The sequence below is a fragment of the Didymosphaeria variabile genome (assembly GCF_027946475.1).
Source record: "Didymosphaeria variabile strain IMI 356815 chromosome Unknown scaffold_10, whole genome shotgun sequence".
NCBI lineage: Eukaryota > Fungi > Ascomycota > Dothideomycetes > Pleosporales > Didymosphaeriaceae > Didymosphaeria > Didymosphaeria variabile.
This window is the reverse complement of record NW_026611629.1, coordinates 686,360-712,399: the sequence shown is the minus strand read 5'-3', so window position 1 is coordinate 712,399 and position 26,040 is coordinate 686,360. Positions and strand designations below refer to the sequence as shown.

Below are 26,040 nucleotides of genomic sequence, written 5' to 3'. Positions count from 1 at the left end.
GGAAACGTCATACGCAAAGTCTAGGCTCGATATGGACGCAAACGAAGACCCTTTATTATGTTTCCTCCGCGACTATGACGATACAGCTGAGGAGGCGGAAATATCAACATTTTGTGATGGTATACATCCTCCCCAACTGAGACAAAGAAGAGGTGCATGGTTGGACGACCGTTTGTGGAGCTTTTACTACCACACAAATCAAGGGCACTTTCAAAACACTTCACAAGCATCACAGAAATTTCAAGGGAGCCCCCAAAGGCCGTCTACTGGTTATGTCTCCAACACTCAACATCGTCCCGCCGTCATAGTCCAAGATCATGTCAGCCCTCACTATATGTCGGCTCCTTCGAGCCCCCCGCCGTACAGACGATATGAGAATCCTCTCAGTGCTCAAATGCTTTTGGACCACTTGAAAGAACAGGTACGAGGCCACAAAAAGTCACACTATCAAATGTTTTGGTTCTCTTCTGCCTCATTGAATATTTGTGATCGCACTGTTCTCACGACCCGTCTGACTGATATCGAAATTCAGCGATTCGGCCATACAAAACTTCCTGATGCTGATAGAAGGCTACTGTGAGTCATTGTGTCCAAATCCTGTTGAGCAAAGTGGGGAGACTGATAGGAACAGCTACATCTCGGATGTGAGCCCCTCGTATGTAAGGGTGCTTACCGAAACTGCCACACAGCACCAAGCCGCTGCACTGAAAACGGCACTGTACCACCATATCGCTTTAGAAGCTAGTATGAAAGTCAAGATTGTGGTGAGTTCACCTCCTGCGGGTTTTCTCCCAGCAACTGATATGTTGAGTTATCATAGTCCCGCAGATACCTCGCATTCGAATTACATTTCCACATGCCATTTTACGTTCTCAAGAACGAGGACAGTAAAGGGCGCACTCGGACTGCGCTTCGCACTGAACCACATCGTGAGGGCAAAGACATGTCCTTTTTGGCCAACAGCAAAGCAAGCTCATATAACTGGACAACGGCAAGAATCGAACCGGCACATATATCCATCACGGTCTGCGGCGTGGCTGATAGACGCTGGAAAGCATACGCTTTTGTGGACGGAGACGAGGAGATGAGCGAAGGCGAATTCGACTATGGAACAGTTGTACCCGATATGCTCACTGACCGAGACACCGATGCTAATTGTCCTATCTGGAATCCAAGAGAGTACTTCTTACTTGTCGTCCTCATTCGATTGGATCAGGTTGCTAGGGAATGGGAATCTCTAATTCGAAAAATCGTGCGTGGCGTGCGAGAGCAGACGGACGACTCGCGTACCAAAGCTTCAATCGCATCTGATCCAGAGCACAATCAAGATACCGTCAAAACATACGAAAATGCAATTGAAGTATTGAGAGTATTGCGCGACACACTTTCTGATAATAACGAAGCCTGGACTCGATTCTCAGCACCTCACGGCGACATCGGCTTCTTCGGTGATTTTGAACACGTTCCAGAAAGCTCTAGAACCCACATCATGGGTTGTCTTCGCGAAATTAGGAGTAACTTCGGCAGATTGAGCGACCTACAGCGAAAATTGGAGACTTTGGAACGTCGTTATCAATCGAGGGTTGAAAGTCTTGAACGGCGTTTAACAATCGAAAGCAACCAGGCCGCGAAACGAAGCGGTTCCATCTCAGAGCTTATGGTGTCTTGGGTCTCCCCTGCCGCTGTCGTCAGCGCTGTTTTTGCAATTCCAGAACCGTTCGGGAATTTCCGGAGAACATGGAAGTCATTTGCTATCGCCATGATTGTGGTTACTGCAATACTAAACCTGCTTGTATTCACTAAGGAAAAGCAGTTGCTGAAAACGAAGTCCCCAAAGCATGTTCACACCAGCATTCTTGCCTTGAGAGACAGATTACCACTGCACCAACTGCCGCTCGCGTGGCGAAGAGCTCATCGACAAAACAGACTGTTACGGACGGACACCGAAGCTACTTTGATAGAACCAAACAGTGCGGAAATGGCAAGCTCAGGTAGACCTGCCCTTGCAGCGCAAACCGAATTAGTCGAAATTACTATGCCGCCTGCATGCCGAACTCGTAATCCTTAAGAATCACCTGATGAATTCCTACCCAGGGTTGACTGAGCTTGCTCACTTAGAGCTAACTCCTCGCTCATCTTGGTTCTCGCTATGACGTCAGTCTTGCAAGTTGCACATAGCTGAAGCTGTAACACCGTTGCTAGAGGCGGAGGAGCACCTGCAGCATCAGTACTCTGTGTTGCTGCTTCACGGCAGACGTTTTGCGGAGATGGTTTGGCCTAGGATGGGCACAAAACGCAAGCCAACGGGAAATTCCATCACCATTGGTTGCACGGGTGATCTCGATGCCAGGGCGTGGTCAATGCGTAGGTTTGTGCGTTCACTCATTGAGTGCTCACTGACCGTGATATCACCCATTGCCATTGTGGGCGCATCCTTCTCGATTCCAAACCCATTTGAGGGTTTCCCTCCGAAAGCATGGTCATCTAGAGCTGCAGCGTTCATTACACTTGTCCTTTTGCGGCTTCTTATCTTCTTTTTACATAAGAATAGGCATATATCAAAGAATGGGATGCACAGATTGCTCGGAAAAGGGACACCGCCAGCGGTAGTTGAGCACACCGAGCACAATGAAGGTTAGCAAAGATCCTCGTCGCACTTTGATACTGCAGAGACACTGATGAACCTTACAGTATGAGAGCCTATCATATGAACAAGACGATGGAACTGTCCTTGATATTGGATTTTCTGGATCAGTCGTGTTTCCTCCCGAGATACCTCCTACATTTCCCGATATTGAGACTGAGATATCTGGACACGAGAATACTCCGCGGTTTACTCTCAGCAGGCAATCGAGATAGACTATACATTGCACTACTGCCTTGTCGGGCAACCGACGGTTGCCTTCTTTTCGGCCGTTTGCCCGAATTGCCATCAAGCTTCTAATCCCATTGGAAGGCTTCTCCCTACTCGCACGATGCGCCATGCATGCAAGCAGAGAAACTGGCAGGGTCAAGGGTGAACAGTTGCTTGGGTGTGTGGTCCGTTGGCGCGGGGCGTGTGCATATACGTGGTCAGCGTGCTCTCATTGATCGCTTACTGGTGCATGTAGATGGTAGTTTATCCAATCATGCATAGCCACGCATCTGCTGCCTGAACAACGAACATAAAATGAGGCTGAATCAGAGAGGACTACGAGCTTTTATCTACTTGTCAACAACAGATACGTAATTTGGATTCCATGCGCCTTCGGAAAATTACGTTCATGAACAGCCACCCAACTTGTCTGACACATTATCTTGATCGAGTTTGCTCTACTATTTCGCTCACTTCGCCAGCGACTTGTTAAATAGGGGAATCACCAATGACGACGACATTTGGGATTGCTGAATTGGAGAGCAGCCTCGCGGCATTGCATCTGACTGCGCCCCGTTCTGTTGTTGAGCCGACTGACATCTTGACAAATCCTCTTGATGTATGCCGGAGCCTCTTAGCCGATATCTTGAGTGGGCTTGTCGAAAGTAGTCCTGAGGCAGCGTACAAATCAATACAATGGCCCAATAACATTTACAATGGTGACCTAGCTGTTGTATTACCGAAACTCCGCCCTGGCTGCAAGGCTGCGGACCTGGCTTTGGATATCGCGCAGAAGGTTCGAACTCTCGTTTCTTTTTTATTACCTTATGCAAGTCTAAGTGTCACACAGTTCCCACAGAACCACCCGCTTTTTCCTTTGCCTTTCCTCGAGAATGTGCATCTCCGGATATTGCTCGAAGTTGATGCATTTGCCCGTCTTCTGTTCCCTTTCATCCTCAAACATGGGGATTCTTATGGGACCGATGCGACTCGCGGCTTACGGAGTTCGTTGTCGCCGGATGAGGGACGCAAGAAGCTGGTGGTAGAGTTCTCATCGCCCAACATCACCAATGAACTTCATGGAAGGCACCTCCGCAGCACAATTATCGGCGCCTTCATTGGAAACTTCTATGAGAGCATGGGCTGGGATGTCACTCGAATCAACTACCTTGGTGACTGGGGAAAGAATATTGCGCTATTGAAGGTCGGCTGGGAGAGGTTCGGGGACGAAGCAAAGTATCAAGCAAATCCCATCGAGCATTTGCTGGAAGTGTTTGAGAAGATCAACAACCTCTTCCAACCGGAAGTGGCAGCGAGTAGACATGCTCGAGACGAGGCTGCGAAGCATGGCCAGGACGAGGGTCAAGTGCAAGCCGAGATTGAAAATCAAGGTATATATGCTGAAAGAAACACAGTATTCAAGAAGCTCGAGAATGGCGACGAAGAAGCCATCGGATTCTGGAAACGAGTCAGGGACGTCAACATTGAGAACTACACAGACTTCTATTCACAGCTAGGCATCAGTTTCAATGAATATACCGGTGAATCACAAGTCAGTACAGAAACAATGGTCGAAGTCGAGACTCTGCTGAAGGAAGGAAACATTTGCGAGGAGAGCTCCGGTGCTTGGGTTGTTCACATGCAACACCACGGGCTCAGAGCTGGTACCGCTATCATACGGGGTCGGGACGGAGCGACTACTTACCTTCTTCGGGACCTTGCAGCAATGATCGAACGTTCAAGGAAGTACAGCTTCGACAAAATGATCATCGTTACTGCCAACGACCACAATACCCCCCACTTCACGCATTTGCATCATATCTTAGTTGCACTCGGCAAAAAGGACCTGGCAGACAAAATCCAGCACCTGAAGTTCAACGAGACGTCAAACATGGAAGAGACACTGGGAAAAGGTTACAAACCTCAAGCAATCATTAGCCACATCGAAACGGCTATGACAACGGAATTGGAGACCAACAGGCAGAAGAGCATAATCTTTGGCGAGCCTGAGAAGAGTTCAAAAGCGCTATCAATCGCTTCTCTTCTCGCACATGAGCTTTCCACACGGACTACGTCTGCCCACTCTTTTGACACAGGGGACATGACGACATTCAAGCTCGGAACCGGACCTGATTTGCAGTACTGGTACGCGAAGCTCCGCACAGTCCTGAAGTCTCGCGATGCCGAAGTCGAGCTCTCCGATGCGGACTACGAATCCTTGGTTGAGGACGAGTCCGCTTCCAATCTTCTCCGTCTCCTCGCGCAGTATCCTGAGGTCACCCGCACCACTTATAATTCATCCGTACCCCAGCCAGATGATATTGTGAAATATCTGGCTGGCGTGACCGAGCAACTCGCTGATTGTCTGAACAACGACGATGACGCCGAAGATGGCGAACAAAGGGAAGCGGAAGCTGGAAACGAAGCCGAAGCAGAGGAAAAGACTTTCGGTCCGGGACACCTTACACTGTTTGAGGCAACACGCATTGTGCTAGAGAATGGACTCAAGCTGCTCGGTATCACCCCGTATGCAACCGAAAGCTATGATCGCGCCGATACTCCCATCGCGGATTGATAGGTGGAACTTGTCGACGCGCGCTTTCTTAGTCAAATTGTACCTTCTTAGTGTTCTTAGTCTTTGGGGATGGGTTGGGCACGGCGTTGTTTCTCACGGTGTATCGCTGTAGGGAAATTGATGAGTAGACAGGGCGGGGAGGGTATTAGCTGTCAGCAAGATTGTTCTTCGTTCTCTTTGTGTTCCACGCTTGACGGATTTACGGTACTACGACCACTAACGATGATATGAGAATGAGTTAGGGAATGCGCGAGATGCCGATTCTCTTTGGCATTGAATGTGATATTCTCTGAATGATGGCCATTTAGTAAATACATTAAGTACGATAAACTTAGTTTCCCCAAGATACTATGCATTGAAGTGATGTGTCTCTACAAGGCTGTGCAATCAGAGGATAGCCGGGGCAGGACCCTGGTCGCAAATTTTCTTAGCCGTAACTCGCCGATGCCACCCAATCCCACAGCCACCCATACGTTTTCGTACTTGAACACATAACAGTCTCAACCGGTTTTCGGTTTTACACATCAGGACAAGTGATCATATATTTAATTAAATTAAATTTTTACATCAATTCACAAAAACACCATCCGATATGGTCTAGTGGCTAGGATACATCGCTCTCATTCACACTTGAATAAGTCCCGATGTGGCCCGGGTTCGATTCCCGGTGTCGGAATACGTTTCTTTTGCTCGTTGGAGCTTTGTTTTTATGGTATGTTTTGTATATGTAGATGTTGGTCCGCACCACGACGCTGGTAATGGTCACCCCGAGATAGATGTAACATCCTGGTGTCGAGACAGTGTTCTTTTACTCGTTTGAGCTTTGTTTTCGCGTTCTGTTCTGCACGTGTGGATATGGTTGGATTTTTTGCTCGTGTTCTCGGCAACCCAGCGCCGGGCGCCCTGCTAGATTTGTGATACTCATCACAACACTACGATTACTAGACGTGCTGGGAACCGTTCTTTTGGCTGCCTAGGCGTTGTTTCTTGCTTTCTTTCGTATCGGTGTGCGGGGGTTCGGTCTTTGCTCAACCACCCACACAGTCGCCCGACCATGCATAGAAGGAACTGAGTAATCATGGAGAGATGCGCGTCGGTTTCAACGCGAGCTTTCCAAACGACTGCTACGAATTGCTCGCTCCACCACGAAGAGATCTTCTTCCAGTGTCTCCGATCCAGCCTCAAGTGCCGAGCCAAACGCGGGGTACACAGGGATCCTCATATATTGCTCCCTTCAGCCAAACACCACCTCATGTAAATCCCTCGGCCTCACCAAACAATCCACCTCCCTTCGATCACCCCTATCCCATGAACATCCCATACGACGACCTAAGCCCGGCGGCTCGCAATGACATGACGTGCGAGGATGATATAATATGGCAAGACAGGCTGTCGGAGATGGTGGAACTTCTCTGATCTGGCCCCTGATTACGCTGCTTTCAGAATTGAACAAAATGCTATTCACGACGTTGTTGTCTGGCTTGCTGATTTTGGGTGGCGCGCTGGCGCAGACGACGCCTCCTGGATTTACGCCGGCTGTGAACAAGACGTTGGATGTGATCTATAACACGCAGGTCATTACGCCGGGGTTGCTGGTGAAGAAGTCGAGTACATGCCCAGAGTAAGCGGCAGGGGAGTCCAAAGGCTAACAGTCTATGAAAGGTGTTTCGAAGCAGCCCACGATAGGCGTCACGGGCCAGACGCTGACTGGCAAGTATCTGCTGGCTATGATTGGCGAGTACTTCTTTGTATTTGACACTGAATCGTGCTGACAGCTTTCTAGATATCGATGCGTACGATCATCACCGATGTCCCTCAAAATACTAGCTCAGCTGCTCACTAGTTTGTAGACCTGGAACTCCCCGCGGGACTGTCTTGCACGCCCTCCTACAAGACTGGGCCCCCAACGGACAGACCCAGAACGGCTCTTCGATCCTCACGACGAAGGCCACTGGTCCTGCATCATACTTCGGCCCTGCACCACCTGCCGAGACGCCCAAGCACCCGCACAATTACATCTTCCTATTGCACCAGCAGCCCGACAACTTCGCAGTGCCGGCCGCGCATAAGACGGCGGTGTCAGGACGTATGGCCATCAACTGGCCCAAGTTCATCACCGATGCGGGTCTGAGCGAGCCGATTGCGGCGAACTACCTGCAGGTGCAGTCTGGTGATAATACCAAGAGTTTTGTTGCATAGGATGAAGAGATGGAGAAGGAAGACTCGAGTACATGAGTGATGCTAGCGTAAGGAGGGGGGAAGGTTTTCTCTTCATTCTGATGCAACATGCTCTGTGTCTGTTGTGGCCAATCCACAAAGCTTTCGTGATAGTGTACGTTGTCTAGTGTTTCGATTTGTGCAGAGTTACTCTATCAGGGAATAAGACCCTTCCTCCGACCGTTGGGAGGGTTTCTTCGGCAGTGTACCACGTCAGGAGGTGGTTCCGCAGTGATCGGTAGCCTTAAAAAATGCGAAGCTGCAGGGTCTGCTCGAATGTCTATGGTTGAGTGTAGAAATCCATCCGGTCGGTGCTCGGCCCCTTCACATATGAGCCAACATGTATATATGCAACAAGCGTGGGCCTATAACAAAAGCTATCAACGAGTCCCAGCTGGGCGGTATAGCATCTCGTTACCCCAAACAGCAATGACCCTGGCGATCGTCAATCGAACTTCCGAAGCGCATGTTGACGAAGTCTGAATCTTTGCCGAAGATAAACGTTCACTTATAGCATAGTGAAACAACGCGCGGCTTTGCTACGGCATTTCTCGTGGTGGCTGTATTGCAACGATGCGGACTGTACCTGCAAGGTCGTGCAAAAGGCAGGTGTATGCAACCAGAAGCAGGTCCAAGGAGACCGACTGCATACTGCGGACGCATCTAGGTGAGCTGCTCGATTTGATCTTAGCCTGCCGAGTAAGCGAGTGAAACCCTAGCATCCAGGATACTTTCAAGCACATGTTGAAGTCGTATTTCCGCGCCGATGGTCTACTGGCATTGCCCGATATAACGCCCTCTGATGTTAATATGGAAGATCAAGCAGATTAAAGATAATGTGGAGGGGTGGAAAGGAAACGTACATGGCGTCACATGCGGACAAATTGCGACGTATGCAGGGACGCGAAGGGTATATGGAACGAATGAAGAAGACAATGCTGGCAAGATGGCTTCCTCCGGCGTTATAAAAGGTGAAAGACATCAGCTGTGAGTTTCTTGGACTGCAACGCTCTTGAGACATAGTCCAGAACTAACAGTTTCATCTCAACAATGAAGTTCTTCGCTGCTGCCGCTGCTCTGTGCACCCTTGTAGCTGCCGCTCCGCTTGCACCTTGGGAAGTGATGGCACCTCCACCTGATGGAACCCAATTCTACCAGCTCCAAACCAAGTCGTACGTCCTCTTGATTGCACCGAATTTCGTTTGTACGCCTGAGCTAACATAATGCAGAGCAACAGCAGCTGTTTCTGGGCAATGGGTAGCCTTGAAGACCGGATCGACAACGTACTCACTCGCCGCTCAACAAGCTGCTGCCACCAAATTCTTCGTCAACAAGTACGCACCTACTAGCACTTTTGCTGTCCACAATGCCGACGACACCCGTCAACTTGCTCTCCAAGGCCCAAATGGGGTCCTGCTATCGCTCGTCGATGCAACGAACCCAACCACCGATTCCATTCCCAAGGGGACATTGATGGAATGGGCTACTTTCACCATGGATAACAACGTGCTTTTCGTCAAGGACGGAAGCACCCTCGCCAATCGTACCTTCGTTGCGGTGAAGGGATCCGGCAGCGACTACGGTATCGCTCTCTACGATGGTAAGTACTCCGTCAACGAAAGAGCGTATCTTCCACCTAACGATTCTCAAGGTGCCAGTACAACTGCGTCGACCATTACTCCTGTCACGATCAACATCGTGAAGGCATAGTGTTTGTTATGAACAGAGGTGATGTCTGGAGTACACCTGGGCAGTAGAAGGCATATACGTAGCTGCAATAGAGGTGGTAAAAACGGTCTAAAGTCCAAATTCAAACGGTGCATATATCTAGGACAGCATCTATAACGAAAGCCGAAATATATCATATATCTGTCGTGTTGGAAACATGAGGTGTCGATGAAACCAGACCCAGTAGCCAGTGGAGCAAGTCAGGGTCCCCGGCCACGCCTTCCCCACATGCGCGCCAAGATTTCGGCGCCACCAAAATTTCCAGTGCAGTCCGACTTTCTGATCTTCTTCCCAAAGCGACGTCCACTCTTAAAATCAACATATACGCTCTCCTCACAATGGGTCTCGCAGCGCCAAAGAAGTATGCGTATCTATACATTTATGATACTCAGGAATCGTACTAACGTTCGCCGCAAGTCGGTCCAAGATCTCCAACGACCCACAAAACACCACCTGGGCCAACAATACCGAGCGCTTCGGTCACCGCATCCTCACCTCGCAAGGCTGGACCCCCGGCTCCTCTCTTGGTGCAACGGATGCCGCACACAAGGCCCACTACACCGCCGCCTCCCACTCGCACATCCGTGTCCTCCTCAAAGATGACAACCTCGGGCTCGGCGCAAAGCGTGGCAGCGAGCGCGCCGAAAATTTTGGTCTCGCTGGCTTCGCTAGCATATTAGGGCGTCTGAACGGGAAAGAGGAGGAAGTGAAGAAGGAACAGGAGAGACAGGAGAAGATTGCGCAGAGGGCGTATGTGTACCAGAAGTTTGGCATGATGAACTTTGTGAGCGGAGGGTTTCTGGTGGGCGATAAGATTGAGAAGGGTGTGAAGAGGGAGATCGAGGTTAAGGTGGAGGTCAAGTCTGAGCCGGAGTCGTCGGACAGTGAGGCCGTGGAAAAGAAGTCGAAGAAGAGGAAGAGGAGCAGTGAGGATGAGGTCAAGCTGGAGGAACAGAGCGGAGACGAGCCGGAACTCAAGCGGAAGAAGAAGAGCATGAACCTCCGCGAGGAGGCTGCCAAGGAGGATGCCGCTTTGAAATCCTCCTCGAAGTCCAAGAAGGAGAAGAAAGACAAGAAAGACAAGAAAGACAAAAAGTCGAAGAGCGCCTCTGATACTCTTGCTACGGATTCAGAACCCCTCTCCGACAAGGCTCGACGAAAAGCCGAAAAGCGCGCCCGCAAAGAAGAAAAGAAGCTTAAGAAGGCCCTCAAGAAAGCCGCAAAGGAAGCCGCGAAGTCGAGTCCTACGACCGAAGACCCCAGCTCCGGGAGCGAGGAAGAAGTGGAGAGCACATCGGCTAGCTCTGTACCCACGTCTGGCACAGCGACGCCCTCTGGCTTGACGTATAATCCGAGAGGTATGCACGCTGTGCGGCAGAGGTATATACGGCAAAAGAAGATGGCGAGCATGGATCCACAGGCGCTGAAGGAGGTATAGTATTCCAAGTCTACGAGTAAAATATGCGGCTAACAACTGCAGATCTTCATGATTAAGACGCCGTCATAGCGCATCGAGCGAGCGAGCGATTCTGGGAATTTGCATATGCATAGCGTGGCGTTTCGAGATTGCGGTCTTCTTTCTAGATCAGATGACATGATACATCAACATGTGTTGACATATAGTTTTGGTAATATGATACAGTTCATTAGGATTTAAGCTACTGGTAGTACACAAGACACAATTGCAATGTCCATTAGCAGCCCCTTTTCTTCTTTCCCCTTCCTTCTTTTGATCCAGCCAAGGAGATGTAGACTCGCGTCCAAAAACCTGAACTAAAAACCTGAACTAAAAGTGAAAATGCGATTGCCGCCAGTGCGAGAAGGAAAAAGCTAGCAGGTGAACGGGAAGAACTGGATAGACCGCTAATCTTCGCTCGTCTCCCAGGGCCGCCAAAACTTCCACCCTTCTCTTACTTCCCTCTCTACGTTCTTCCTTATTCCTGCATGCTTCACGCCGACCAACCTCTCAATGCCCTCGGTGCCCTCAGCCCTAAGGAATTTCTCTTGATCAATCTCCTCACCGCCCTCCTCTTCATTCCCGTTATGCAGCACAGCTGGCCAAAGCACGCCGACACCATCACCCGCCAGCGTCGTCTCAAACTTCTCGAACCCTTCGTTTTCAAGCTTGACTTCGAGCGAATCGAGGATCGCATGCTTAAGCTTCGTACCCGAGGAGATTATCGATGCGGCGACAGGCGAATCGGGCTCAGATTCGGATTCTGAAGACGAGTGCTCGTGATGGACGCCGTTCCCGTTGCCGGTGCCGTTAGCAGTAGACGTCGGTCGCGGCTTGATGATCGTTATCGCGCATCCACCCCCTCCTGCACCTGTGAGCTTCGTCCACCCAATACCCGTGTGATCTATCAGCTCGCGGATGCGCTCCAGCTTCGGGTGCGAAACGCCCAGCGAGACCAGCAAGCCATGATTTATTGTGACAAGGTCACCGAGGTATTTGAGCGAGGCGTGCGATTCCGGATCGAAGTCGGCCGATGTGAGCAGCTTGTAAGCTGATTCAGTGATATGGCCTATCGCGTCGAGAATGTTCTCTGTGAGGACAGGATGGTTGTTGAGGAGAGTCTGGACCTTGGCGACTTCGACGGCAGTGCTGCGGGACTGGCGCGTGTTGACAAGGAGGAGAGGCAGTTCGGGAAAACTGTGGAGGGGCAAGATCCGGGATGGTTTTCCTTTGAACGCCTTCTGGTAGAGGACTGCTTTACCGCCTGATGCCACTGTGTTGTCGATGCCAGAGGGATTACCGTGTATGCACATCTCGCCCACGAAGGCCCATCTGTTTATTCGCTCGATCTGGAGCTCGGATTCTTGCGGAGGTTGGTCTTGATGTGGACCGCTTAATGCACGGATTTGGAGGAGCAGCGCAGCGCTGATGCATACTGAGATACTGGCGCTGCTTCCGAGACCGGCTCGTAGCGGAATTGTGGAGCGGAGTGTGTAAACGCATGGTGATGTTTTTCGCGACGCGAGGGAAAGGAATAGGTAGAGGAAGGAGCATGCAGATGCGTGGTGTACCTTCCGTATCGACTCAGGAATCTTGGGCGAGACTGCGTCCAGGTGCGGTTGTAAGGCTTCAAGCAGCTCGGGATCTAAGGTCGTAATCAGGTCGTAGTAGTGCTTCTTCTTCCCTGGCGCGTTAAATGCATCCCATGGTAGCTCATCGATGTTCCATGTATGTTCTAGCTCGATGTCGGGGAAGCGTATCGTAACAGTTCGGTGCGACTTGGAAAGGAACGAGACGTGGAGGTACGAGCGGAGGGATATCGCGGCCGCGATGGCAGGCTATAGTAGAAGTCAACACACTCTTCTTCGAATCCATGGTCGAGTCTGCCCACTTTTCCATGCACAACTGCATGTTCTCCGTAGACAATGACCTTTCCGGGCGCCGACACCATGAAGGGCGGCATCATCGGCGATGACTGTTTCCGGAGCATGGCTGGTTTGGATACCGGGGCACCGGCTTGTGGTATCTGGGAGAGTAGTTGTGCAGGCATGGAGTCTATGGGTGACTGTTCCGGGGTTTGAGTGGAATGCGAGGTGGTACGTTTTAATATTCCTGTTCCTGCTGGTCAGCGATCGAGGAAGCCTTGACTGGTCTCAGAAAGAGCGCGAGCCGGAGTAGATTTACCTGTACCGTTTTGACCCTTTCTCCGCAGGCTGCCGGTCGTAGACATTGTACAGAGAACAGGGATTGGTGAAAGAGCGTGGAAGGGTCGGGGGCTGGCTGCACCTTGTGTGGCACTGTCGTCGTCAGTCAGGAGGCGTTGCGCCCGCCGCTGGGATTGATGGACCCAAGTTGCTGGGGTTGCTGCTAATAACGAACTAGGTTAATTCCGAAGGCGCCTCGATCAACTTCCGCTCCCCGCGCAGCTGCAGGAACCCAGTTCAACCCCCACCCCTGGTTTTTCTGGAAACGCCCTACGAACGGCGCCCCGGTGTTAACTGTCATCACAGCCTTGCGTCACACATCGTGAATTCACTCGTTCAATGGAGGCGGACTACAAATGTGGACTTGACATTTGACCACGCGTCTTGACAGGAACAATACTAGCACTTTCTTTCAATCGTCGATTCTCATCTAGAAACACCGCCACCATCACCAAGATCGCGGAATATTTTTGCTCGGCCCCTACCCCAAGCGCATGGACTGAAACCAAGACTGGAACTACTGGAAGCGCCAGAATGCAACTAGGCTGAAGTCAACTGATCGGCTGGGAAGGCTGCCATGCTCACTGCCGGCCCCAGGGGGGGCCTGCTCAAATTGAAGTGGCGCAAGCTGAACTGACATGCAGCCATTCGCTTGCGGTCCTCGTCGTCGCTGTTGTGTGATGCGCCAAATCGTGGCAGCCTGGTCATCTGGTATGCTTGGGAACAGTAGGCGAGGGCGCATGTGAGGCTCGTAATGCTCGGTAGTGCCGCGCACCAATCGGCTATGGACGATGCTTCCTTATGTGGAAATGCCCGATGAGTGTCCGTATGACTGTCGATGCTAGGTGATTTGAATAATCCCTAATGGCATTATACCAAACGAAGCCAACGGTAGTACCTCGGGCCCGGGCACCTGAGCTATTAACAGAATCGCTGCCTATACAGGCAACGCATAGATCGCGTCGGTACAAAGCGGTCGCTACTCGATTAGGACGAGAACTGGAAAATCGACTTTTTTTGGTGTTGACTGTGTCCATTCTGTGGTCCCATGATCAGGCTGCCGCAAAGATGAGGCAGATGCTTGGAGCTTCATGCTGACTGCTCCGCCCTCGCCTTCTCTTTCTGGGCTCTGAACTCCTTGTCTTTCGCCTTCTTGGCCTTCTTCCTCGCCGCCTTGTCGAGCTTGCCGCCCTCTTCCTCCTTTTTCCGCTTCTTTCCTTCGCCCGATAGATGACCAGCCTCGATCTCCTCTTGCGCAACAAAGTTCGATCGATCGTCAAGTTCGCCTACTTCTACCACGCCCTCTTCCCTCTCGAACTCAGACATCTCCTGCCAGTCCACGTCCACGGCACCAGCGACCTTCTTGTTTATCGAATCGTCCTGAGATTCATTGGCACCGACAAGCGCATTCTGGTCTTCGCCCTCGGGCTCGGGCGTAGGCTCGGGCTCCAGGTAGTTGCCCTTGAGCCCCGCGGCGACCCTGCGCAGGTTGTGCATTACCACACCACCGGCGGGTCCACCTTGCGCGCTGAAGGTGGTGCCGCTGGGTGTGATGAGCGCATCAGGATGTAGGTGCGAATGCACTTCGGAGTTTGTGAGGTATTTTTCGAGTATGGAAGAGGCATCTTCAAGGGTTATAGACTTCGAGGATACAAGTCGGTGGGGTGCGAGAGTTTCGGCGTGCATCTTGTAGTTTAAACGTCGCGATTGGTCGCAGGCGAATAGTGTTCGAGTGTTGGTATGTGTCGATCACCTCTACTTCGTAAAATTCGACCGTAGAAGATTCGCAAGCTTGTCGCAGACGCAATGGTTTTGTAGAAAGCTGGGAGGGAAGCTGCGACCGATTTTCGCGACTACACTTTTTGGCGCACGGGCCAGTCCATAGATTTCGTCGGCAAGCTCACTGCACCTCCGAGCGGACGTGAACGACACTTCCGCCGACTCGACCTCCCCGTGTCACCCTTCTCTTTCGTCGCCAAATCGATCGAGGAGAGGCATAATGAACGCTCTCCGCTGCATACGGGCTGTCGCTCGGCCGAATGCGACACCCGCGACCCTCCTCAGATCCTCCGCAACTCCACGGTAACCCTCCCATCAACCAGGCGTACCTACCTTTTCTAATAGCACACAGAGCCGCAATTCCCTCTTCTGCCCGCTCTATCTCCCTCCTCGCACCTCGACGACCCATGCTGCCCAGTCCATCTGTAGCCTACACGCTTCCTACGCCCGGCTCCGTAACCTCCCCAATGATACCCTCCTCCGAGACCCTCGATCTCGCGTCCAAGATTTCCGCGCACCCTGCTATGGGTGCTATGCAGATTCGATGCGGTCCCCGCGATACGTACAACCCTAGCCACCTGGTACGAAAGAGGAGACATGGATTTCTGAGCAGGATACGGACGAAGAAGGGGAGGAAGCTGTTGATGAGGAGGTTGAAGAAGGGACGATGGAATTTAAGCCATTAAAGATGGGATTGCACTGCATAGCTTATAACGGTGGGGTGTGGAGATGTGTATCAATAGACCTTGTATACTAGGCATCACGTTGAAGAAGGCAGAGAGCTTTCGGGGGCTGCGACTGCTCTTCGAGAGTTGCCCAGCGGCACAACGGACTGCCGGAGATCTTGCAGTTGATCGCAATGATATTTGAAGAAGCTAACTAGCCCTGTGCTTTTCAATGGATACATCTTGTACAACATATTTTCATCCAGCCAGCATTCGTTCGCTCTTGCCCTCCTAATGTCTCTCTGAAGAGGTTGATTTCAATATCGAAAAGGGTGACCATATCGGCTCACAAAGCTTCCGCTTCTGCTTCCATGTACCCAGGAGTCTCAAGATACCCCTCCTAGTAAGGGCATGGTTCGCATCCTAGAATACTCCAAGGTACTAGAATTTCACCAATATTGTATTCTAGGTTCCAATTAATAATGAGAACCTCCAGTCAAGACTGCCAAAGACTGCCTGATACATCACGATCTTTTGGGACCGACTATGTATTGAATCCTAGCACATATCGTCCACATGACTAGAAATGCCTTTTCCCTCCTCTCCAGCGTCGGAAGGACCTGTCCTTTTTCGTCTTACATCTTTGAAGGGAAACCAAGACATCAAAGTGCCGCAACTTATCCACATCAAAAATTCCTCCTGTCCATCAGATTAATCTGGCTCTCATATGCGCCTCCAAATCACGCCCCCAGTTCTTAGCTCAAGAGGCAAGATCTTCTGGATGCACGACTTCGCCTTCCGGACCGACGCAATGTTCGAGCTTCTGCTGAACAACGCTACACCACCAGATATAGATGTGACGCGTGACACAAACCTACGACTATGACGGAGAACCAGAGAAAAGACCTCGAGACAGATACCATAGGTACGTTCCAATGATGCGACCATGTGAGTATATGATTTAAACTTCAAATTGTTCGTTCAAGTTCAGTGAGCTTTACCAATGGATGTATCATACAATTGGGATAGCTGTGGTGGCATTCGGTGAAGTGCCTGAACAGAGTGTGGATGTTGGTGTTGCAGCGAGGACGGCAGCGCAAGGCGTGCATGCGATGATCAGCACCGCGTGATGGGCGACCTTTTAGGTGGTGGTGGCATCGAAGTGGTCGCCAACATCCACGTGAGGTGTCGTGAACCTTGGTACGATGTTTGAGAGTGGGTAGTGAAACGCCCTTGGGTATCGGTAGAGACGGGATCCAGCAACTATTTCAGTGATTCAAGTTTCGCCGTCTTCCTTCTCCGATGCAGCGGCTTCCCTTTCAGCGAAAGCCTCTTCCGCGTCTTTCCAGTCGTCCTCGGTGGTCTCGTCTATCGCAACGACAAGCTTCAACTCCTCGTCCACCTTGTCGATCTGCTTTAAAATGAAAGCTATAGTTGCATCTCGTGCCTTGTCAACCCTATTGAGGGCATCCATCGACATCTTACTGTAGTCCTGAAGCGACTTTGATGGCGTTGGAGGTGCCGGTGCCGTGTCTTTCAGCTTGGCTTTCTTATCCGCGAGCAACTTCCTTAACACGAAGATATTCAGATCCCTTTCCCGTAGATTCTCCTCAAGCTCCTTTCGTGTCGTCTCTTCCTCGACCTTTTGCTTTTTGACAGCGTGCTCTTTCTTCGCTGCATCGTCGGCGGTTTTCCAGCTCCAGATTGCTTGCTTGGCGCAAGTCTCGATATGAGTGAACCGGATGGGCCCGATGTTTTGGCCGCCGTACCAGCGAGCCACTACCACGACGCCTTCTGTGCCTGTGTCATTGAGCACGTTCTGCAGTCTGCTGCCGGCCCACTTCTCACCATCGTCATCATAGCCTAGGTCGTACAGCACTTTGGATGAAGGTGTTAAAGACTTCTGCTTGGAACGTGTCCGCCATGCTGCTATACGGTGTGAGGCTGTTCTGAATTCTGGAAGGTTTTGGAGTGCTTTGGCCGACAGATTTGACGAGAATGCGCCGACGAAAGCCGATGTCTCATGTTGGATCTTTTCGGAGCGAAATATGTTTGTGGGAACATCCGGAGAAGGAGAGTGATCTCTTTTCAATGCCATGGTAGATTTACATGTGGTTGCGGAACGGGAACGTACATGATCTATCAGAGGTGGTGTTGGAGAGGACTACCAGGCTGAGGAAGGTTCAGCCGAAGCTTGGTCTGTGCTTTTAGTACTTCAAGTCTTCAAGGAAGGATGCACCGTTGAATAGAAACGCATCCGCCACAACTTTTCATCTTGAATTATATGAAGCTGTTACCATACTTTCTCGTCTGAAAATCACATCTCTCAATGCTAGATAGGTTATGCCTTCCTGGAAGCGTACTTTGGCGCAGCCCTCCTTAGTACCAACATGGGGGAATTCGGAGCAACGGCCATGGTCAAACCTTTGGAATGCAGTCAGGACGCCTACTCGTGAAGAGGTTTTCTGGTAGTTATCAATAATTGAACCCAAAGGATTCTTGTCTGTTGCACCACTTCCTCGTCAGGTCAGGGTGGATACCTATCCGCTACTACAAATTGTTTGCTTCATTTCCGGAATCCCACCTCAGTAGTGGGCAGCTTCCTCCGCAATCCGCTCTTGCAAATCCTGAATCTATGCATCTCATCTACACTGTTCTCTTTCACTCGGTCTTCTGATCTGGATGGCCACCTGCGCGCCCTAGCTTGCCGCGTTTGCCCCGGTCAAGTTTCTTTTACCTGCATATATCAAGCACTTGCAGCCCAGTTTTCTAGACTCCGTCAAGATCGACTACTCTTCCACTCGACGTAACTTCTTTGGGTACCCTCCGCTTGGTTCGCGCTTGGCAATATTTAGGTCTGTGGTTCAAAACGCCTCTCCGCTCGCCGCACTTCCGTCACCAACTCATCAAGTTGGCTCTCAACACGATCCACCTTCGCGATCAGCGACCTTTCTTCACGACAATAAAAGGTAGTTCAACATCAATTTCGGATTTCCGCGGAGAGAAAGCACTATTGTAGAGCATCTTGACGTAGCTGTCCTGCTACGCGCAAGTTGAATTCTGCTTGTGGGTTCTGCTTGCGCCCGGCCACGCCGCTTTCCCTTGCATATATCCAGGTATTTGAGCAAGCTAACAGCTCGTTGTTGAACGATCAGATAATTTGCAACGTGCCTTCCAAATGGGCCGCTTCGAAACACTGAAGCCGGAGACGCAGGTAAGTCACCCATACCCCTTTCGCTTCGTACGGTCAGTAGCGAAATCAGCACACGAACGCTGTTTTGCGCGTTTATTCGTGAGCGACTCCGCTAATGTTGCTTCTTTTACTAGGATATGGTGAATGCCATGCTGCCTGCCATTGCTTTTTCCTTCAAGATCGATCCGGAGAACTGCAAGGATATCATCCCGGAAGACATCCGCATGCGGCAATGGGACTGTGAGCGTCGCGATCACATCAAAGACCAACCAGAGGATGATCCGCGTAATTGGGGTGTCGAGTTTCTCAAGAGCATCCAAGCAATCGCGCGCTTGAACGGCAGTGACCTCGGCGCATTTCAGGAACGCTTGCGCGAGCTCGTTGCGAAACACGCAGAGAAGCATCCGTGGGCCCGCCTTGAAGACGTTCGGCAGATCAAGAACGAGTATCAGAACCCTAGGCTGCGTAACCCGAACGGCCAAGTTCCCGAATCCGAATCAAGCTCCGATGACTCGCTCGACTCTTATCTCGAGGAGCTGGTCGAGCAGGATCTCCCGAAAGGCGCGAAGCGTGGCCATAACGAGGCGTGTAGGTTTACCCACGATGTTCATTTTCATGGACGCGCATGCTGACCTCGGCGCAGATGAGAGCCGCGTTCAGGGTTGGTGGAAGGCCGCGAAGCCAAAGAAACCCAAGAAGCGTGAGTGGCCCTGTTCCACAACACATCAATCTTATGCTAACAAGTTTTCGATACAGCGGTTCGACTCCGTCGCGATCCTGATGCGGGCTGGGATCGTCGCGGCAAGAACAAGAGCAAGAGCCGCGATGTTAGCCAGATCTCCGTCGACAGCGACGCTCCGGACTCTGTTCGGGAGAGCTCTCCTCCTCAAGAACCAAAGCGCCGGCGTCTGACTTCGAAGCGTCCAGCCGTAAAGAAGGAGTCACCCACCGTTATGTACGTAACTTCGTTCGTTACATCGAGTCATGCCTACCCCCTTATTCGGATGCAATACTGATCTGAGAATCGCAGCAGCGACGAGGAATCCGATGACGATGTGCCTGTCGAGGTCAAGAAGCTCCAGGCTGAGTTGGAGGCTGCAGAGGCCGAACTTGAAGTGCGGCGTAAGAAGCACATGTTACTAGAAGCTAAAGCGAAAGCGGAGGCTGCAAAAGCAGCTCGTAAGACATCAGTCGGCAGTGCTAGTGTTCCGTCCCAGATTGGACGCCACAGCGTCAACCGCTACGCTAGCTACGATAGCTACGACAACGGCAATGGACGCAACGGGCACAACAACAATAACAGCGGCTTCACTGGCTTCACGGGGTTTGGTGATTCCAACGACAACCACGGCTTCCGCGGCTTCAATGGGTTCACTGGGTTCAACAGTAACTCCGCCTACCCACTTCAGACAAACCACCCGGCTCGACAGGACTCGCAAGGTCTTCCACCCCCTGAGGATTACGAGGAGGAGTTCGACGAAGAAGACTTCGAAGACGATGAGGATGGTGAGTAGCAGTCATAAGCGCTCAGGCCATGTACGGCCGTGAACGGTTCTAGGCATGCTTATGGGCAGGAAGCTAATCGCCATTCACGCGGGCACCTATGCGTCGTTCCACGTATCACTCACGGAGTCAGTAGCTTATGGTCTGGAGTTCTCGAAGTAGCTCTTTGCAGAGATCGATGATCATGAAGCGTATTGGGTATTATGAGATTTTTCGGGGGCTTGTTACGTCACCTGGGCTTCGGCGTTGGGAGTCTGACAAATGCACGTGTTTCTGCGCATCTAGGTGGACGTCTGTGTACGATCAGGTTTGGATTTCTCGAATGATACAGCTTTCAATATCGAGTCGCCCGTGCTGACTATCTGTCTGTCGTGTGTTACGATTGTTGCAACCCTAAATGCAGGAACAAATGCATACGCTTATAGTCGTATCTCGTGATCTCGACTATTTCCAGCTTCGCGCAACTTTTCCAGACTTAGGACGTATCTTTCCATCCAAATCAAATGATCCTCCAGTTCTGTTCGTCATGAGTCCATTTCTAAATCCTACTCTGGCAGTGAAGAAGCTTCATCAGGGAATTGGTTCGTTTAGTCGGCTATGCATGCTCAATGCCAGATAGAAACACAGTTTGCTCAACGAATTGTCTTATTTGAGGGGCATTGAAAATCATTTTACTCCCCAGGAGTTGGTTAATTCTATTCTTGTGTTCTCATGCCGTAGACAATTCGTGCTTTCCTTCCGAGTCTCCTTCCTTCCAACTCCTCCAATTCTTCTCGATCGTTTATCTGAATTGCGTCATGCATTTGCATTTCCAAAAATTCTTGAACAATGTGTTCAAATTTACGCTACCTTCTATATCCCCTGTCTTGCCTATAAGCTTGAGTTCGTGCCATGGACTAGTCGCTGCCTCCCGCTACAACCCCGACGACACAACCCCAACCGACTATAATTGCGTCGATTGCGGTGGCGATATCGAATTCCCCTCCTGCTGAACCTTCTCACCTCTACAAACGCGGCTATTTTCTTCCTCCTTCGCCAACACTACCACAAGAAGCACAGCAATCCACAATCGCTCTCTTTCCAACAACTACGAGAGAAGTGCCACAACGCTCCTGGATTGGCTGCAGGCTTGGACAAAACACCAAGACCAGTGGAGAATCCCGCGCCAATGCACTCGCCTGCGCCACTCTACCAGCCGCCGGCTTCTAGTTGGGTTCAGCATGGTCTCAAGGAGATGGAGGGGAGACAATATGCGCAGTGGGGCGAGAAATTATAGGAATCGCCGAGATATGGGTATCGTGGGTGATGAGAGGGAAAGGGGGTTGGGCCCATTCGTAAGAGTGGTAGCATATAGGTGGAGCCAGATCGTACCCAAACAGAAGCTCCTTCTCATTTCGCGACCAACTTCACGTGGCGGTTCCGTACCCACTCTGCAAGATGTTGACCCTCAACATTTTACTACAAAAATAGCAATACACAAATCCCTTTAAATATTCTTCCTCACGGATATCGAACCTCTCGTACTTTACTGATCATTGCGACCTCTGCTAGCCATGTCCGCGCTTGGAAGAGAAAACGTAGACGGTGGCTACGTATATGGCTCAGATTCCGAGTTCATTTCCACAAGCGATGAGGTGATAAATCCATTCAACTTTCCCTCTTCACGTACTGATCGACCTATAGGATGACGGCTACGCGACCCCCTCAGGCGCGGACTCTGACAATGATCTCTCTCGATTCACGAACTACTTCGATACTAATACTGACGATAATGTCGACGAATGGGAAGATGAAGAGATCGATCTTGCCCCAGCCACTGAGGTAGCTCTTACCTCATCATTCCACGATTACTGGTGCCAGTCCAACGATTTGGTCTTTGACTACATGTATTACTGCGAGCCCATAGTACTCCTGCTTCTGAGCATGTACTTAGGTCTCTGCGTGGGGTACTTTCTTAGTCCTGGAAGGGACGTACGAGCTTCTGCCCCCGTGCCTACGGTTTTCTCTTCCATCACGTCCACCGCCTCTCATCCGGTCACAACAGGCGTTCTGATTACCGCTACAACTACAACTACGGGAACGATTGCATCAGTCATCTTCACTGCAACTACAACAACTGTCACAGTAACGATGACGGAATCGGATCAAGGTACCGTTTCCGCAACACCGTCTGAAACCTACGACGCTCCTGCTGCCACCATTGCCCCCTCGCCCGAGGTTCCTTACTCCCCTGAAAGTAATTGTATGTTCCTTCGCCGGTGGAGGAGAAACATTCGGTACGAGACCAGGACAATGCAATTAGCTCAACCAAAATGGCCCGTATCCAAGTTCGTCGACCGTGTGATCTTATCAATGGATAGATTCATTAGAGACGTCGAGCGGTGTCTGGACAAAGGGAGATATCCCCGCACGGCTGGTGAGGACGATCAAAATAAGCTACGGCAAGAATCGCCACGGCAGAAAGACAGGAGACATCCCGAAAGCTCACAAGCTCCGTTGGAAGAGAAAAAGAACGAGCAGCGCTCTACTCGGGATGAGCTAGAGAAGATAGAAGAGGAGTCGATGCAGATAGAGACAGCCCTGGAGAGGCTTCGGGAAGAGCAGGCGAGGCTGAAGAAAGAATATCAGGAAGAGCAGAGAAAGGCGATAGGGAACTACTGGGTCGAGTGGGTGAGGCGGATGATGAATGAGGTTGAGGGGCTAGTGAGGTAGATGGACTAGTAGGGCGGCGCAGATCCAGAAGTTTCGGGATGAGTGTGGTTAGGCCGACAACGATTGCGCAAGGTAGGTTCTACTAAACGCAGTGGAAGATCGGGTTTTCATCTCGGGTGACTTCCGCGAGAGCTCGCAATCAGGTGCACGTAGCCATGCGTTGTCTTGCTGATGGTTTACAGTGGCTAAGGCCACCGGGTCTTGCCTTCTACAAACAGCTTTCCCGTGGGACCCTAGGGAACCGTCAATTGTAGCACTGCATTCTCAAAAGCGCCGTCGAACCACATATACATCACTTCACTCAGTCTGTTTGGATGTTGTTCCTAGCGTAACATACGTTAGTAGCGCTACACTACCTCAAGCCACCAGTCAAACCCGTTCCCTACCCGAGCATCCCCTTCCCAGCATCCGTCTTCTTCCCCCTGCCACCCTTCTGCTGCGCAGCCTCATGTTTCTTCAAATCTTCCGGCAGCTTGCTCTTCGTGCTATTGGACAGCATCTGCTTGAGATCATAAAGCACGTCTGCGTCGCCATTGTCCCAGAAAGTAATCGCGACACCAGTCTTGCCTGCACGACCCGTTCGACCAATGCGATGGGTGTAGCTCTCGATATTGTTTGCCATGTTGAAATTGACCACCAGGCTAACGTCAGGAACATCGAGACCACGTCCCGCAAGATCGGTGGCGACGAGCACCTGGGTTCTACCGTCGCGGAGGGACTGTAAGGCGGCTTCACGTTGTTCCTGCGTCTTGGAGCCGTGCAAGGTGACGGAGCTGAAGCCCATTTTCTGGATGTCGCGCGCCACGGCGTCGCAGTTGCGCTTGATATTGACGAACACGATCATAGGCGGGGCGAACTCGTTCGAATAAAGGATCTCCTGCAGACGCTTCTTGCGTTTGTCTTCACCTGGTACCAATTCGACACGTTGTTCGACAGTCTCGACAGCCTCGCCCTGTTTACCAATTGTGATAATGGCCGGTCGCCGTAGGTATTTCCTTGCTATTCGTTCGACGGCTGTGGGCATAGTTGCTGTGTACATCATTGTCTGGCGGTATTGGCCTCTTGTCATAAGTCGCGAGTCCTCCGCATCCTCGTTATCAGGCTTTTCGTTGTTGACGGGGAGAGCGTCAAGTATCTTCTGGACGGGCTCTTCGAACCCCATGTCAATCATGCGATCAGCTTCATCCATGATGACGTAGCAGCACTGGCTCAGGACAAGTACGCGGCGTTCTATACAATCGAGGAGACGACCGGGTGTAGCAATGATGATCTCCGCACCGTCGCGAAGCTGGAACGCTTGTTCCTCGATAGCGTGTCCACCCACGATGACCGCAGTATTGTATCCTAAGGGAGCGGCAAATTTTCTGGCCTCTACCTCAATCTGCTGTGCCAATTCGCGAGTTGGAGCAAGAACAAGCGCGTAAGGACCATCATTCCTATTGGCAACGCTAAGCCGAGGAAGCCGAGATATGTAAACCAGTAAAGGTAGGATGAATGCAGCCGTTTTACCGGAACCCGTCTGCGCAACACCGATAAGGTCTCGTGATTGCAAGGCGATAGGTATAGAGGCACGCTGGATAGGTGAGGGCTCGATGTAACCCACTTGATCAACGATCCGAAGGATGTTGTCTGGGAGACCGGACTCTCCCCAGTTGCGCATTGGATTGGGTATCGAACCGCCCTTTGTCGCAATATCGAAGTCCTCCTTGAAAATGCGCCAGTCGCGCTCGCGCATATGCTCAAGTTTCTTCTCGCTCCAGTGCTTATCCAGTTGGGCATGTGGAGCCTCATTCCGCCGACGTTCCATTTCCAATATTTGCTCGGCGCGCTGCCTCCCATTCACAGGGTCTCGTTCGATCATAGCTTCGATATATTTCTTGGTAGCCGCATCAATGCCCTCTTCGCGGTCGATCTCCTTTGCAAATCCGCCTAAAGTTCCGCGACCGAAGAAGTTGGCCTCCGCACGCTGCGCATATATCGGGTTGTAGTCTGGGCTGGTGTCCTCCTCGTCATTCCACTCAAAATTGAACTTCTTCTCGGTCGTCCGTCTCCGCTTCTTCTTCGCTGAGAATGTAGACTGATTCTGCTCGGCACCCATGTATCTGTGTCTGATCATCTGTGCCTCCGCATCTTCCGTCGCTGGTCTCTTCCCTCCGCGTTTATCTCCAGGCTTTGGGACCGACGGAGGCGGCATATCATTCTTCGATCGCATTGATGCAGGTCCGCTTGGCGGCTCCGCGCGCATAGCGCGGGGTCCTGTAGGTACCGACGCAGCGCTTCTAGACCCATTTGACGATGCCCCGTTGTTTTGATATGAAGTCGTGGCGCCATTTGCAGCTTCCCTTCTCTTGCGCGCATCATCAACCTCTTTCTGACGCTTCTCAAGCGCAATACGTTCTCTTTCGGCTTTCGACAAGAACTTGGGCTTGGCCGCTGCTGCCTCCTTCTCTCGTTTTGCCTTTAGTATATCGTCAATACTGGGTGGTTGTTTCTTGTTCTGCGAGGTGAATCCCTTCTTTTTCTTCGGTTGTCCGAGATTGGTTCCATAATCCTCAGGCGGAGGCGGTGGAGGTGGTGGCTCTACACTCGGCGGAGGAGGAGGCGGTGGTTCTGAGCTTGGAGGCGGCGGCGGAGGAGGGATATCTTCTGGAGGCGGAGGAGGCGGCGGGTCGCGTGCAGCTGCAGATGCGCGAGGGCCAGCGATTGTCGTCATATCGCGCAAGGCACGCGAAGGTTTCTGGATGCTGTGTAACTTCAAAATGCTCTCTGTGCAGAGAGGCAGCAGCGTAGTGTCGGGAGTGTGGGGAAGTTTGGCTAGGGAAACTGAAAGTCGCGGCGGTAAACTAGTGAGATCGCCTGGTCACGTGCGGCCTCTGCCTCGATTCCGATTCATAGATGTTCCCCACCTTGTTGAGCCGCAACTTCACCCTGATTGTCGGACGGTAGTTTCGGGAGCCCAATTCTCTTGTCAATACGTTCAGCATGACCTTGTATCAATGCGGTTATCAGGATATGGTAGACATTTGAAAGGTCATCACAAGACGGAAGGGAGATGTCTGGGGCAATTGAAGCTTGATTTCGCTGTCATACCCCAGTGGAGCAGTTCGTCTAGATTATACATATGCCGTGTCATGATGGATGCCTCTTCTCTTCC

The 26,040-nt window shown here is 51.3% G+C and overlaps 11 protein-coding genes and 1 non-coding gene across 12 annotated transcripts; 8 read left to right on the top strand and 4 right to left on the bottom strand.

Moving 5' to 3' along the window:
* Window positions 1–856: 856 nt before the first annotated feature.
* On the top strand, window positions 857–2,068 carry N0V89_012289 (uncharacterized protein; the record flags this gene model as incomplete). Its single annotated transcript, XM_056221010.1, has 1 exon — window positions 857–2,068. The coding sequence occupies one exon, from the start codon at window positions 857–859 to the stop codon at window positions 2,066–2,068; it is 1,212 nt and encodes a 403-aa protein (XP_056064997.1).
* Window positions 2,069–3,362: 1,294 nt separating this feature from the next.
* Window positions 3,363–5,429, top strand: N0V89_012288 (uncharacterized protein; the record flags this gene model as incomplete). Its single annotated transcript, XM_056221009.1, has 1 exon — window positions 3,363–5,429. One exon carries the CDS (start codon window positions 3,363–3,365, stop codon window positions 5,427–5,429), a length of 2,067 nt encoding a protein of 688 aa, XP_056064996.1.
* A 586-nt stretch (window positions 5,430–6,015) lies between these two features.
* Window positions 6,016–6,105, top strand: N0V89_012287. Its single transcript has one exon. It is a non-coding gene; the product is annotated as a tRNA-Glu (tRNA).
* A 778-nt stretch (window positions 6,106–6,883) lies between these two features.
* Window positions 6,884–7,628, top strand: N0V89_012286 (uncharacterized protein; the record flags this gene model as incomplete). Its single annotated transcript, XM_056221008.1, has 2 exons — window positions 6,884–7,050; window positions 7,280–7,628. The coding sequence occupies 2 exons, from the start codon at window positions 6,884–6,886 to the stop codon at window positions 7,626–7,628; spliced, it is 516 nt and encodes a 171-aa protein (XP_056064995.1).
* A 1,068-nt stretch (window positions 7,629–8,696) lies between these two features.
* N0V89_012285 (uncharacterized protein) lies at window positions 8,697–9,356 on the top strand (the record flags this gene model as incomplete). The annotated part of the gene is made up of 2 exons (XM_056221007.1): window positions 8,697–8,818; window positions 8,876–9,356. The coding sequence occupies 2 exons, from the start codon at window positions 8,697–8,699 to the stop codon at window positions 9,354–9,356; spliced, it is 603 nt and encodes a 200-aa protein (XP_056064994.1).
* Window positions 9,357–9,712: 356 nt separating this feature from the next.
* On the top strand, window positions 9,713–10,812 carry PXR1 (telomerase inhibitor; the record flags this gene model as incomplete). Its single annotated transcript, XM_056221006.1, has 2 exons — window positions 9,713–9,735; window positions 9,792–10,812. 2 exons carry the CDS (start codon window positions 9,713–9,715, stop codon window positions 10,810–10,812), a joined length of 1,044 nt encoding a protein of 347 aa, XP_056064993.1.
* A 425-nt stretch (window positions 10,813–11,237) lies between these two features.
* Window positions 11,238–12,820, bottom strand: ERG12 (Mevalonate kinase; the record flags this gene model as incomplete). Its single annotated transcript, XM_056221005.1, has 2 exons — window positions 11,238–12,668; window positions 12,722–12,820. 2 exons carry the CDS (start codon window positions 12,818–12,820, stop codon window positions 11,238–11,240), a joined length of 1,530 nt encoding a protein of 509 aa, XP_056064992.1.
* A 1,303-nt stretch (window positions 12,821–14,123) lies between these two features.
* Window positions 14,124–14,720, bottom strand: N0V89_012282 (uncharacterized protein; the record flags this gene model as incomplete). The annotated part of the gene is made up of 1 exon (XM_056221004.1): window positions 14,124–14,720. The coding sequence occupies one exon, from the start codon at window positions 14,718–14,720 to the stop codon at window positions 14,124–14,126; it is 597 nt and encodes a 198-aa protein (XP_056064991.1).
* Window positions 14,721–16,754: 2,034 nt separating this feature from the next.
* On the bottom strand, window positions 16,755–17,576 carry N0V89_012281 (uncharacterized protein; the record flags this gene model as incomplete). Its single annotated transcript, XM_056221003.1, has 1 exon — window positions 16,755–17,576. One exon carries the CDS (start codon window positions 17,574–17,576, stop codon window positions 16,755–16,757), a length of 822 nt encoding a protein of 273 aa, XP_056064990.1.
* Window positions 17,577–18,656: 1,080 nt separating this feature from the next.
* Window positions 18,657–20,185, top strand: N0V89_012280 (uncharacterized protein; the record flags this gene model as incomplete). Its single annotated transcript, XM_056221002.1, has 5 exons — window positions 18,657–18,692; window positions 18,806–19,259; window positions 19,315–19,371; window positions 19,428–19,626; window positions 19,702–20,185. 5 exons carry the CDS (start codon window positions 18,657–18,659, stop codon window positions 20,183–20,185), a joined length of 1,230 nt encoding a protein of 409 aa, XP_056064989.1.
* A 1,542-nt stretch (window positions 20,186–21,727) lies between these two features.
* N0V89_012279 (uncharacterized protein) lies at window positions 21,728–22,886 on the top strand (the record flags this gene model as incomplete). The annotated part of the gene is made up of 2 exons (XM_056221001.1): window positions 21,728–21,808; window positions 21,858–22,886. 2 exons carry the CDS (start codon window positions 21,728–21,730, stop codon window positions 22,884–22,886), a joined length of 1,110 nt encoding a protein of 369 aa, XP_056064988.1.
* A 382-nt stretch (window positions 22,887–23,268) lies between these two features.
* PRP28 (mRNA splicing protein prp28) lies at window positions 23,269–25,599 on the bottom strand (the record flags this gene model as incomplete). Its single annotated transcript, XM_056221000.1, has 1 exon — window positions 23,269–25,599. One exon carries the CDS (start codon window positions 25,597–25,599, stop codon window positions 23,269–23,271), a length of 2,331 nt encoding a protein of 776 aa, XP_056064987.1.
* Window positions 25,600–26,040: the final 441 nt, after the last annotated feature.